The sequence below is a fragment of the Ornithodoros turicata genome, chromosome 1 (assembly GCF_037126465.1).
Source record: "Ornithodoros turicata isolate Travis chromosome 1, ASM3712646v1, whole genome shotgun sequence".
NCBI classification, from domain to species: Eukaryota; Metazoa; Arthropoda; class Arachnida; order Ixodida; family Argasidae; genus Ornithodoros; species Ornithodoros turicata.
The window spans coordinates 108,747,910-108,762,665 of record NC_088201.1 but is presented as its reverse complement, the minus strand read 5'-3'; the positions used below and the strand labels follow the sequence as shown (position 1 = coordinate 108,762,665).

The 14,756-nt window shown below is 47.3% G+C and overlaps 1 protein-coding gene across 1 annotated transcript; it reads left to right on the top strand.

Annotated features, from left to right (window-relative positions):
* Window positions 1-552: 552 nt before the first annotated feature.
* On the top strand, window positions 553-1,443 carry LOC135382375 (tigger transposable element-derived protein 4-like). The gene has a single exon (XM_064612588.1). The coding sequence runs from the start codon at window positions 553-555 to the stop codon at window positions 1,441-1,443; it is 891 nt and encodes a 296-aa protein (XP_064468658.1).
* The last annotated feature ends 13,313 nt before the right edge of the window (window positions 1,444-14,756 follow it).

Sequence of the window (14,756 nt, the reverse complement as noted above, 5' to 3'; positions counted from 1 at the left end):
AGGGTAAGCAAATGGTGAATATCAAAAGTGAGAAGCGCTTAAAGTTCCTCTCCTTTCAGCACCTGAATCACCACCGAGTTGTATGTATTACAGTAGAATCTCGTTAATTCGAAATCGCTTAATTCGAACCGCCGGATAATTCGAACTCTCGTCCTGGTCCCGTCCGAAACCATGTGTATTTCAATGGGGAGAAACTCTCGGTAATTCGAACAGACGAGCATAGACATCGGATAATTCGAACCGGTGGTGGCCGCAGCTCCGACCAAAACGGGCCGCGGCCCTCCGTTTCTTTCTGGTTAATGACCTTCTGCGCAGCGCACGTGTCCTTTCTTTCCTAGTTTGTTGTGCTCCGTTAACGCGCTGACCTCCTTGAGACGGGAAATGCGCACGCGAAAGCTTGCGCCCTCCCCCTCCGCGCCTCTCTTCTGTCTCTCCTCCTGTTGAGACTACAGAGGGTGGAGGAGCGTTTGCGCGGAGTCATTTGCTCTCGTGACCTTGCGACGATCAACGCCGCTCAGCAACTTGCCACAGCTCGTTTTGCCGACTGGAACCATGGCGAGAAGAGGCAACTACGCGGCAAAAGACCTTGAGACGAAGATGCAGATACTGCGAGATGTGGAACGTGGGCAGGACTCGAAAACGGAGATTGCAAAGAACTACGGCATAAAGAAGAGCACACTGTCGACCTACATCAAGAACAAAGGTGCCATCTTCAGTGCGCACGAGAAAGAAAACATGGAGCCTTCAAGAAAGCGACTTCGGACGTCAGCTCATCCCAACGTTGAGGATGCAGTGATCACCTGGATCAAGCACGTGCGGAGCCGGAACCTACCGTTGAGCGGCCCCATCATTGCTGCAAAAGCGCGAGATTTTGCAAGCCAAATGGGCATCGAGGACTTCACAGCGTCGGAAGGGTGGCTTACACGCTTCACGGCACGCCATGGGCTCACCTTCAGGAGTGTTTGTGGTGAAAGGGCTGACGTCGACAACGCCACGTGTGAGCAATGGTTGTCCGGAAAACTCCGCGAACTCCTGGCATCGTATTCACTGGACGATGTGTTTAATGCTGACGAGACTGTCCTGTACTACAAGCTGCCACCAAACAAGACCATAACCTACAAGGACGACAGCTGTGCCGGAGGGAAGAGGAGCAAGGTGAGGATCACCGTCATGGTATGCGCAAACGCAACTGGCACAGAACGGTGCCGTTTGCTTGCGATCGGCAAAGCAAGCAAGCCCCGCTGCTTTAAGGGCATCAGGACATATCCCGTAGACTATAAAGCCAACACAAAAGCTTGGATGACGGCCAAAATCTTCGCAGACTGGGTTCGCACGCTCGACAGGAAATTTGCTTCACAAGGGAGGAAGATTCTCCTGTTTGTAGACAACTGCACTGCCCACTGTGAGGTCCAGGGACTAAAAGCGATTCGACTGGCATTCTGACGAAGAATACCACGTCTGTCTTGCAGCCCATGGATTTGGGAATAATTAAGAACCTGAAGACTCTGTACAGAAGGCACCTCTTGGAACGGATCCTTTTGTGCTTAGACAATGATAAAGCATACAGCGTCGACCTTCTCGGTGCAATTCACATCCTCGCATCTGTTTGGAACTCCGTGAGGTCTCAAACCATCGCAAACTGTTTTCGCAAATGTGGTTTTGCCGAACCGTTGGTTGCAGAGGGCTCCGCAGACCCACAACTACCCTCTTCCGAGGACGACGATCATCTTTTTAATTACGATGCCACTGTTTTACCCGACGGCGTCACATTTCAAAGCTACGTCAACGTAGACGACGGCGTGGAGACGTCTGGGCCCCTGACTGACGCGGACATCATCGACGCTGTGTGCTCCAGCCGAATTCAACCAGACGACTGTGCGGATCACAGCGACGAAGATGCCGACGATACATGCCACGAACCAGTGCCTATGCCATGTGTGTCCGAATTGGCATCGGCGCTGGCCGCTGCAGCGCGGTATTTCTGTTGTGAGGAGAATGCGGACGCTGCGCTTGAACTTGTGCATAAACTGCAAGCTCACGGAATCGCGCTCCAGGAAACGGGTGCAAGCTCGCATTACGGACTACTTCCAAGCATGAGTGGCATCGCTTCTGTAAATAAATTTCTGTTGAAGGTATGTGCGAGTCCTGTACTTTCTCTAAATGTGTGTACATCGCGATCTCGCGATTTTCTCTGCTGTAGCACCCGCTTGGCGTTGGGAAGGTGACCGCGGATATGGGTATAGTTTCGCGGCAGTAACAGTGTGAACTACCGTAAAGACATTCCAGTGCATCAAAAGAGTGAAACCAGTGGCATGAATGCACCGCGGGCGCGTCCCGAGAAGCTTTAACGCGCCCCCCACGCCCAGGCATCCTTCCATGGACGCGGCTCCCGTTAGTTCGAACAGATATCGCGGCCCCCTCGAGTTCGAATTAACGAGAGTTTACTGTAGTGACATTTCATTGATTTGATGTCAATATACGAGTTTCATTTCACACGACTATGTTGGTGTGAGCGATAACGCAAGTATGTACCAGCATATGACTTTGGTTAGTTGATATTAATTGCAACTATCTTTTAGATAATTGGTGAGTACCACCACCATTACCTGAATGTGAGTATAGTTATGTGGTCCTATGCACTGCATTTGTTATTAATTGCAACTATCTTTTTTCAGACTACCCATCAGCACTCACCTCTAAATGTATGTATTATTGAATGTTGGATGATGATATTGAGCTTCTCTTTCAGATTATAGAGTGGCATATCGTTTTATGCATTATTGTATGATGATGCAGATGATGATATTAATAGTTGCTGTCTTTGTTTTCAGATTATCCAGGCCACCCCATGCAGCATATGTATTAGTGAAAGAGACTTTGGATGTTGTTATTGATAGGTTCTCTTTCAGATCATTGCTGCTACTGCTGCTACAGTGAGTTATCAGGTTGGGTAGGCAATGTGACGATTGCTGATTTTGTTTCCTTTCAGATCTGCATGCACTTAGGGGTTTAATAAGAGAGTGCTTAATAGACTCATTATTAGATTTGCTACACATGCAATAAAAGTATTTTCTATTGTAGAATGTGGTGGATTGCACACATTGATGCTGTTTGCAGCACTTGCGTTGAGCATTAGTGGAAAAAAAACAGTGTAGCCTCGAGACAATGGGATGACGTCAGGACCAATGAGTGAGAGCAGAAAGAGCACGCAGGATTCAGTGCACTCTTTGCTTATCACAGGGTATGGATGTATTGCTCCTCACTGGTGGATGGTGCACACTGATCCTGTCTGCAGCACTGCGTTGACCATTAGTGAAAAAAAGCAAAAAAAAAAAACAGTGTAGCCTCGAGACAACGGGATGACATCCCCAACAATTTTGCGAAAGCAACACGACGGCGCAGGCATTCAGTTCTCTGTTTGCCTTTCGTGGGTACGGACGTATTGCACCTCACTGGTAGATGGTGTGCATCGATTCTTGTGGATTTTGTGTCGAGCGGATTTACAATGAAGACTGTTTTTGACCGTGTGGTGTGTACGTGGAAGTACTTTGATGCTGGTGAGTGTCTTTTCCATTTTTGCTCAAGTGCATTTTCTTTAGCCCTACTCTGTCGACCAGTGCTTGCTTTCCTTTGTTGTTTAGCAGTCGTGTGAGCCTGTATTTTTCCTTGTGTGACAGTACTCATTGAGCAATGTCCTGACGTGCCCAGACCTGTCCCATCCTGTTCTGTCTTATGATGCATGTTTTCCTGTGATGACGCATCTAGCTGGTCTCTTTTTTGCTTTTTGACAAGAAAGATTTTTGTTGAAACAGTATGATTCTTGTTTTGATGATGACGATAGTGTTGCCACATCCTTGACCTGAATGGGAGTAGTGCTGGCATGATCTTTAATAATTTTGCAATGAAATTAGTTCAGAAAGCCATGCACACGGAACTGCAATGCAGACGCCCTATCACGGCTGTCCTACAACCCTGCACCAGAAGATCAAGATGAATTTCTAGTTTTCATGGCAGGAAACGAGAGCATAGACAGCTGATTCCCTCTGAAAGCCAATCATAGAGCACTTATGACAACCCGAGGCGCCCACAGCCAGGAAGGTGAAGCACACCACATGGGCGTTCCGATATTTGCACCAGTGTGCTCTCTCGTTAAACAAGGCACCTCGGCAATGAAGGAGTTTTGCTGGTAGTGCCAAGGCCACACTGGAGGGAGATACGTGTTTCTTGCCACGATGTCACAGCAGGACACCTCGGAATGCGCCGGACTCTGGAGAAAACAAAACAGAGATACTTCTGGCCGAAGATGTTCTCCAACATCACGGCTATGTGTTGTCCTGCCCTGTATTGCCAAACAGGAAAGACCCCATCAACAAGGCCTGAAGGGATGCTCCATCCTCAGCCCACAGCGAAAAGGCAATTGAAGCATGTCGGCCTTGACTTTTTGGGCCTGCTTACTGAAACAGAGAATGGCAAGAAGTGTGTAGAGGTACTTATTAACTACCACACTAAGTGGGTGGAAACAATGGCTACCCCTGCAGCAATGGCACTTTACACAGCACAAGGCCTTCACCGAAATGTTGGTACTACATCACAGCATGCTAGGAACGGTCATGACAGACAGAAGACAGCACTTCGTCGCGGAGATGACGGAGGAACTGTTCAGGTTGACTGGTACCAACTACTCTCAGATGACAGCAAATAAGCCAGACAGACGGCCTTTGTGAACGTTTTTACAAAATACTTGCGGACATGATTAGCAAGTATGTCTCCATCAACCACCGCAGCTGGGACTAGTTTCTTGCATACGTCACCTTCGCCTACAACTCTTCAGAGCATGAAACCACAAGCTACACCCCCTTTATCCTGCTCTACGGAAGGGAATCCACACTGCTGATCGATGCCGTGCTTCAGTTGTTTGGGCCAGAATATGAGCCTCACGATGGAGATATTGATGCAAGAACGACATACAGTGCTGCATTTGTGAACAAAGAGTCATCAGGATGAGGAAGTATTTGTGGATGCCGAGGAATTTCTGGAGGCCAATAGAGTGCCTCACTACACCAATGAAAGAAGACCCTCATCGGAGAGGCCGTGACGTAACAAGATACAAAGATGTGAAGACTTCCTGTATTATTGACACCCAGCATGACCATACGTAGCATATCTGCAACACTTATTTGGAAGCACGATTTGAGGAGAGGGAAAGGCTTTCTGCCAATAAAACCCGGCGCATCGTGTCGGCTGTACAATATTCTTGCTACATTAATGTTCACCGCACGCCGTTGTGGCATTGCAAGCGCTCGTGAAATGTGCCGTTGTCCAGCAGTGACCCGTCCGCCTTCGCGCCCGTAAGTATTTCATCCCAAGCCACCTTTTATTTCAAATTAGCCTGGATTTCAGCTTATATTTGAATATAGGAAAGATTTACCTAGCATATTTGCAAAAGCTTCTGAAGGTTGCTGAAAAACCCATCGAGTGGCAGCGTACTGAAGTGGCTTGTAGCACACGTGCAACTTCGGGCTAGAGTAGTGACAACTTTTCAGTGGATCCAACGCCAGCTAGATCCCATACTGGATGGAGGTAACGATCATTTACAGAGCCTCTGGTAAACTTTGAGAACCACTTTGCTGGAGTAGAGGACCTGCTCAGCCTGAAGGCATACTTCAGCAAGTAAGTCACGAGAGAAATGACGGAGCTGATAGCTTCACAGACGAACAGGTACTACATGAAATGCCATGCTGTCCCGCTTGCGACTTCACCTGATGAAATTGAAAAGTTGATTGGAATCTATACCAGGATGGGCCTTCTCTAGATGCCGAGCGTAAGTAGCTATTGGGAGCAATGTCAACGGTACCCTCTAATTGCTGATGTCATGACCAAAACCAGGTTCTTGTCGCTGATCCGACACCTTCACTTCGTCGACGACGAGAGCTTGTCCCTGGATGAAAAGGGCTGCGACAAGATCCGGCCCTGGCTAACACTTCTGGGGGAGGAACTGATTGATAAGGATGAAGAAGCACAGACGGCTGCGGACGAAATCCTTGTGCCGTTCAGAAGATGGTCAAGGATACATCAATTTAATGCCAAACAAGCCGCACACTAAGTGGGGCCTGAGGCTGTGGGCGCGGTGCGGGGAACCTGGCATGTGCTATGACATTGACATGTAACAAGGTGTTACCCGTGGCTCGTACGGTGACCAAGATGAACACAAGATGGGTCTGGGTGCAGGTGTCGTCATTCAGCTGTGTACTACTCTCCCAAAACAGGGAGAGCACCTTCTTGCAGCAGACAACTACTTTACCTCGTTGTAACTTGTGGAGGAAATTACAAAGCAAGGAATTTATTACGTCGGGACTGTAATGTCGGGGGATGCCTACAGCAAAGCGAAACTGACCTCAAGGCCAGTGGTCGTGGATCTGTGGACTACAAGGTCACGAGTTCAGATCGGAAGGACATAATTGCAGTAAAGTGGCATGACAACCGAAGTGTCATCCTTCTGTCCAACTGCGAAGCAGCTGACCATGGGACCAGCAGTGGACCGATGGGACAAAAAAGAGAAGTGTCATAAGAACGTAGACTGCCCACCCGTTGTTTGCATGTATAACCATAACCAATCAATGGGAGACGTGGAACTTCTAGACAAGCTCTGCTACACGTACAAATATTTACTGCGCTCAAACAGATGCTACACGTAGATATTTTGGCACACGTCGATAATCTGAACAGTAAATGCTTGGGCACTGCCCAAGCGCCACTGCAGACAGCTTAACCTCAAGCACCTGCCATTGAAAGGTTTCGTAGCTGACCTGGCACAGGAGCTGGTGCTCCAGAAGAAAAGGGTTGGCCAACCATCATTGGAGAACATACTAGTCAAGGCTCCCAGGGGCGCACTGATGAACGAGGTTCGCACAGACTGCACTGACCACCGGCCACTCTGGGACGATATGCGCGGCCGTGCACGAAGTGTGGAATGTATCTCTGCTACAACAGAGACAGGAACAGTGTTGTATCCCAACACGTGCCGTAACTGGCGTAGAAAGTCTGATGTTGTTCTATACCTTGCTAGCAAAATGCGTTTTTGTTGTTCGCAACTTATTTTGAATTTCTATATGGTCGCAGGCAATAAAACACAAAAGGAATCATTTTTGGCAGCACCAGATACTAGAGCGGGCTATACTGGGTTAAAGTGTCACTTGGACTGGAGTGAGGACACTCAGACTTTTCACACATGGAAGGAACGTAACGTGTAAAAACGAACAACTAGAAAACCGAACTTACAACAAAATATGTACAGGAAGTTTTCATGTGGCTCGTTGGGGGCACCGGAGTGACTATGAGGAGGAACTAGATGATATTACCTCGCCGCAAGATCAACTGGTTAAAAAGGCAGATGGGAGAGAGGAAAGCGGACTTGGGTGTCCGACAGCTGACTGTTGGCAGCGTCTTCGCTTTAGTCCCTGACCACAATTGAGCCTCTGTATGCAATAAGGGGATAAGTCGAAAAATCCCAAACCGAGAAAAGAGGCCTGATCTGATCGTCCCTCCCATTGACACACATGCATTTCCCGTTTCTTACCCTCCTGTAGCAGGCCATTAGATTGCAATACGGTCCTAAATTTTCTTTGGCAGGTACATACTGTTATGTAGATGTCATTGCAGGAAAAATTACAAAAAAGGGATAAATCGACTTATCCCCTTATTGCATACAGAGGTTCAATTAGCCATCGTTCTGACATACTGGCCTTGTGGCGTTTGTGTCTAGGGAATGTGGTTAGGGAGTCGGAACGAAGGGACGGTCTGGGTGCTCAGTCGCGAGTCGCAGAATGGGGAATTTTTATACTCAGGATCATGTGACTGTTTTTCTCACAACATGTGGTCTGGTTCCCAGACACAGTGTAACCCGACACTCAGTTTGTGCGGCCCGAGGAGCCAGTATGGACTGGGGTTCCCAAGCAAGCGGACACTACAATAAACACCGCTCAGAATGTAAGAAGTTGTCTCTCTTCTATGACTCAAAATTCTCTATCCTACAACAGGTGACCCTCTACGCACTACACCACAATTTAGTTAAGGTGGAGATTTGGGCAAGTTGGTACGTAACTACGTAGAAAACAGCGCAGAAACGGGACACGAAGAAGAAACAAGTGTACACACAGAGCGTTGACTAGCAACTGAAGCTTTACTTCCCAAAGGGGGCAAAACCAAAAAGGAGAGAAGAACATGAAAGGAGGGCAATCAAAACACTCTTGAAGATAACTGATCTCTTTGTACAATAGGTCTACTGACGGCTTGCTGACACATCTTTCACCTCTATCATCAATTTGTGCTCCTTCATGAATTTCCCCGGCGAGCCTGTCGGAGTAGCTCGTAAGTACACGTGTGTCTTCCAAACGAGGTCGGCATCCGCAATCGCGACAGTGCATGGCCAGGTTGCTGCCTGTGTGGGTTTGCAGGGAGGATGAGTGTTCACGCAGCCTGTCATTCAGACACTGTCCTGTTTGCCTGCCTGCCTCAAGACGAGCTCATCGAAGTTGTTAGTGAAGGAGCCGACCGTTACGGAACCGTTCGGTTTCAAAATGAAGGTGGAGTTGATGTCTCCACCTTCCTAGCAGTCCTCTGACTGTACCTTCAATCAACTGCGGTCGCGTTTTTGGGAGGAGCATACTCGCAAAGAGCCGGAGTTTGCATTGGTTCATGCGTTGCCCCCGTGCTCAGCAACCTGCTGCTGGAAAGATACGACAGGCAGCTTGAACGTGCCCTCCGCGGTATGGGAGTCTCCAGGGTTTTCCGGTTCGTTGACGATTACTTGATTGTCTTTGACACTGAGAACGTGCCCGTGCACGAGCACACAGAACACATAACTCGCATTTTCCAGCGCACCCTCTCACCTTTCACACTCACGAGGGAGTTACCAGTGGAACATTGACTAAGATTCCTAGACCTTGAACTCTCCATCGAGCTTGATCACCTGTGCTGGACATACGCCCCACGGTCTAAGAAGGGCCTCTTGCCGTTTTCGTCGGCCCACTCCAAGCTGGTCAAACGCAGTATTGCACTATCGGCAATGGAAAATGCCGTGAAACGCTCATGCCCGCATCAAGTTCAGCGAAGCCTCTTGTCACAAGTTTTGAGGCTTGGAACCGCGGGCTTTCCCGTTCAGCTGATAAGAGGCTTAGCTGAGGTTCTCCTCGGGAAGTTGCACAAGAAACACGAAGAGGCTCCCAGGCATGATCGCCCATCCAGGATAGCGGCCATTCCATATATCCACGCCGTTTCCCACAACATCAAGAAAGTTGCCCAGCGTGCCGCCGTTAGCGTTGTATTCACTGCACCTAACAAGTTAGGCGGGTTGTGTCGACGCGTCAACAGTGAAGAAGCCGTTGCTTTCGGATGCAACAAAAAGCATGTAAGGCCTTTCGTCCAGTGCAAGTGTAATGTTATTTATAACATTCCTCTGACGTGCGGGAAGTCATATGTGGGGCAGACAGGACGGTGTCTGAATGACAGGCTGCGCGAACACTCATCCTCTCCGCAAACCCACATGGCAGCAACCTGGCCATGCACTGTCGCGATTGCGGATGCCGACCTCGTTTGGAAGACACACGTGCATTTAGGAGCTACTCCCGACAGCCTCGCCAGGGAAATTCATGAAGGAGCACAAATTCATAATAGAGGTGAAAGATGTGTCAGTAAGCCGTCAGTGGACCTATTGTACAAAGAGATTAGTTATCTTCAAGAGTGTTCCTGATTGTCCTCCTTTCATGTTCTTCTCTCCTTTTCGGTTTTGCCCCCTGTGGGAAGTAAAGCTTCAGTTGCTAGTCAGCGCTCTGTGTGTGCACTTGTTTCTTCTTCGTGTCCCGTCTCTGCGCTGTTTTCTACGTAACTACACCACAAGTACGAGTTCAGCTGACCTAGCGCGTTCAGTGTGTGTTTCATCACAGACTGGTAAAATAACATTTACCGGAAAAGTGTAGGGTGGCCAAGCCAGTGATATATTATGGAAGCATGTGGTGTCTTAGAGATCGCAGGGTGTCTACCAAATTGCAGCCTTCGAATACCTGACTTTTCCAGGTTTTCACTGACTATTTAAAGCGAATTCCTTGACAAAAACAAAAGCAAACTTGGTGCCTCCTTCTGTGTTTTGATAGAGATCCTTCATAACACAGGTCATTTATGGATTACTAGTGAGACCACCGTACTTTTCTGCCTCTGAGTTTGTCGTACTGGGGAAGTACTACTCATGACAGTGTTGCTGCAGCGTGGCGTGATCGGCATTCACAATTTCCTGCTGTTTCGGCTGCTCTTTCAGCTGCTGTTTCCGGTACTTGTCTGTGATTTTCCTGACTTTAGCTCTGTTTTGGCAAATTGCCTGACAATCTCCCGACTTTTACTGTCGCATCAAAATTCCCTGACATCTCCCAGTTTCCCAGGTTTGTAGATACCCTGAGAGAAACTTCTACCTTGCCACTGTTCTGGCTACACAATCTCAGAGTCAGTCTGCCCATATTGCGGACGATATGCGTCAGGTCAGAGACAAGACTGCATTTCAAAATTATTTTCTTCAAAGCTGCTGTCATGGTCCATTTCCTTGTACAGAGTTTCACGTTTGCAATCAGGCTGCAGCGAAGGAACTTTGTACTTCGTAGAAGCACTTCCTTCAGCGATGTGAATGTTGGTCAGCTTACTACTTGGAGGTGACACACGGTTTAGCCATGGACTAAACACACAGAAATAGAGACAGACACATGTCACAGATTTTTCGTAGTAAAACTTTGGTTCAGAGTTGTGACGTGCCTGTCTATGTGTGCTTAACCCGCGGCCAGGCTGTTGTCGCCTCCAAGTAGTTATGTACCAACGGGCTCCTTTAATCCTACTGTTCTTCAGTTAACGGCTTCAGTTATTGAGTGGTGCTTCAGAACAACAGTATGAATAGGTTTAGCATTTACTGCAAACATGCCTGCACATGGAATTATATTGATGTCATGGCAAGGAAGCACAGCCTTGTCTCCAGCTGTGCTGTGCACCGGTCACATCAAGGGCGTACTGTCAGAGTGCTTGGAAATGTGCCCCATATCATAAGAAATTTCAGTGAACATCTTGTCAATGGCCAGCAAATATCTCTGGACCCCGCTGATGTAGACTGCAACCACTTCACTGGCAACAGTGCTCCTACTGAAACTGAATGAATCACAACAATTGCACAATCCCAAGCAGGACACACATTTAAGCTTGCCTTCAACTCAATGCCCAAGGTTTTGCCCTTATAAGTTCGATAAAATGAAGGTTGTGATGAACAAGGGAGTCATCAGAGTGTCAGAGAGAAGTTACCTGGGGGACATGATTTTGAGGTATGCACTGTACGAAGAGCAGGTTCCCTGCATTGTAGTGGTATGTGTTTATGTAGCCCCTTTTGCAACGCCAGGATGCGCCAAACGCGCGACACTTGGATGTGCCCAGGCCGCCAGGTAGCGCCAGCGCACGTTAGCCTCTTTTCTTCCCCATATGTTTTCTGGTTTGTGCCGTTTGTTTGCAAACAGTGAAATGGTCCATTTTGGTATGCACGGTGCATTTGTGTATTCATTTTATTAACAAGTGAGCGTGGGACCAAACAAGGAAGGGATTTCGCACAACTTGAAAAGGTGTGCAATACAGTGTTTGTTCTCAGCCGTTCTTACAGTTATAGCACTTTGAACCATGGCCACAAATCATGGATTAGAAGGAAGTGTCCTGGCAACAGGGTGGTTAAGGAAAGGCTAATAAAAAGTCGAATGCCACAGCACCTGCTTCCGTCAGCACTGATAGGATTAAACAGTCTTGTCAGCAGCACAATTGCTGATCTGGACAAAGCAGACAAGAGGCACGTATATGCAATTATGCATATTTCTGAGCAAAATACCTCAGTTTGGTTGAATTCAGTATGTTAATTCTATTTCAACAGGAAAGAAACAAACGACCATTGAAAATGAGCTTATTCACTTGACTAATACATTAGCCATAGAGTTAATATAGGAAGACTCTAGAGAACGTACTTGGCGCGCCGTCAATGGGATTCTCCTATCCCTGAGCGCCCGGGCACAGCCATCTGTTGGTCATGAACAGTGTTAGTGGACTAATTTCTGACCCCTAACAACAGCGGAGCTGCTTTGTTTGTTGCCAACCATGTGCAGTCACGTGGGATAACAAACGGGGAACCGAGGGAATGAAGTCGAAGACATCCAGCAAAGGAAGAGAGGCGAGCCGTGTAACTGAGTTCGGTGTGTACCAATCCTTTGGATGAGTGAAGAATTTTTTCGGTATCACACGGTAAAAGTAGTCATATAAAACGTGAATCATATTTTATCAGCGAGATTGCCTCCGACACCGCCAACCCTTTGCTTTCCACCAACTCGTATGAACATGTTTATCGCCTATGACTTGAAGTGACGATTTCGTATGCTTTGCGAACAAAATCAATAAATCGTTACCCATCATAACAAATGTAGGCATGTATTTCCAAAGACAACATAATCCAAAGATGAATACACACAGTTAACCGTCATCCTCATGCTGCTCTGCGAACCAATGAGAACCGTACATGGCAAAAATGAAGCTACCAGCCATTCCGTGCTCTGGTCTGTCGAGTTTTGTGATGCAGGCGACGAACGAACGACAGCACACAAGCAAGTGATGTAGTGGGAAAATATTCACTGCTTATTTGTTTAACAAGTACATACGAGATATGCACATAGTACGCCAAATTTAGATAGCAAGTGATAAATTTAGGAAAATGAGCACGTAAAGTTTAGTGGACTGAAGCAGCCAACGGAAGGCAACGTCTTCCATGACCAACGGATAGCAGCTCCTTTGTGGTTACACTTCCTTGAGCGAGTCCAACCCCCTGACATCAGCAGTTTTGCACCACATTTTTCATGGACGCTTAGCATTTCAACGCTTAGCAGTTTTTAACCTAATTGGCCATGGAGCCAGAACAACGACTGTTCCAATTAGGGACCCAATTAGAACCCCAATTGGAACTTCAGTTAGCTATCCAATTAGAGTACCAATGGGAGACCAATTGGAGTTCAGTTAGGTATCCAATTAGAATTCCAATTAGGGCCTAACTGGAAATCCAACTAGGGCCCAATTAGAATTCCAACAGGATCCAATTGCACTTTGTCCAACTGGAAGTCCCAAATGCTGGTTGGCATGGCAGATTAGAAATAACTGGAAATTGTCCAATTGGACACAATTTGAATTTTTTTTTACTGCACAGCAAAACGACTCATTCAAGATCATGTGCATGATGGTGATGATTTGCTGTTTAGTGGTGCAAGAACCGTGCCACTGCTTTGATTAAGAAGTTGCACCATTTTAACTTTCCACTCTGTTGGAGGTTAGCACTGAAGTGTGTTGGTGATATGGAGGTGTGTAATATAAGATTGAAAGACCAACGGTTGGAGTAATGTACAAGACAGACAAGAAAAAACATATGGCTGGGTTCGAGCAGCCTGTACAATGTAAAGTATGTTTTTCAGTTGTCTTGGTACATCACTGATGAAATGAGTGGCAAAACATTCGCTCAGATGATACTAGACAGAGGAGGGATATTGGGGAAACCCAGGCGAGGCAGTTGCCAATGAGATCATGTGCAGGCTACACCTAGCAATGGCCTAAAGTCTACGTAATGTAGTGTGCCACGAAGAAGCTATGATTTTTCTGTGGACCTTAATGAACAAGCCTCATGAGATGAACATGAGAATGGCTACTTTATGACATGTCACGCTAGTGTGGTTTTGGTAAGCGGTGGATCCAGGGGAGAGGGCGGTTGGACGATCACGCTGCAAAACGTCAGTTTATACAATGATTTCACTCTCTTCTCTCCCCATTACACACTCTCTGGATTCAAGCATGGCTACAAAGCAGAAAGTGTCGCTGGGTCCAGGCTCTCGTTCTTGACACCGAAAGCAACGGGACATGTGTCTAGTAACACATGCCAATGTCACATCTCCGCTACAGCGGCACAGGACGCGGATGCTGTGAATAACACTTTGTCTGCGCCAATGTCGAAACTTTTGCGCATGTTGGATGGTGTCAATTTAAACCATGAGACGTCTGATCATGGTGCCCTGAATACTGACATGGGGAACAAGCAGGTGTCCTCATTCAACACATTGTGGCTTCGCCAGAATCCTTAGCTTGTGTATGAGGAAGCCAAACGAGGAATGTTCTGCGAGGTATGCATGAAATACGACAAGAGGCCTTTCGACAAGCCCATGCGGAACAAGGAGCCATGAAAGCGGATTCAGCTGGAGAGCTTTCAAAAAACACGAAGCTTGCAATCCATACCAGGATTCCGTCGTGCGACACACATTAGGATTGCTTCATCCCCACTGGAAATCTTAAAGGGACCGAAAAGTGAATATAAACCTATCGAAACTTTATGTTCAGCGAAAAGCTTGAACCTTCAAAAGTTTGAATATCAAAGAACTCCGCTGAAGTCGCTGTAGTTTTTCTGTAATCGAATTTTCCATAATTGCATGTCCAGGGACCTAGTAGGAAACCGTGCAGTCTGTCAACAATTGCATAACCCCGCGCCATCTGTCGAGGACGCATGTAATACGCGCACTTCCGTTCGCTAATCCGGCGAAAACGAAAATGGCAGTGGGCATTTGTGACCACTTTCTACGTCGAGAATGTCGAGCCTCTTGAACATGAGTGCGCATGAATTTCACATTCGAGAACTGTCGCTTACACAGAACTGTTGTTCGTGCGTTAGC

Excerpts from the sequence above, each read along its gene's own strand:
- LOC135382375 (XM_064612588.1), top strand. The coding sequence starts at position 553 with ATGGCGAGAAGAGGCAACTACGCGGCAAAAGACCTTGAGACGAAGATG.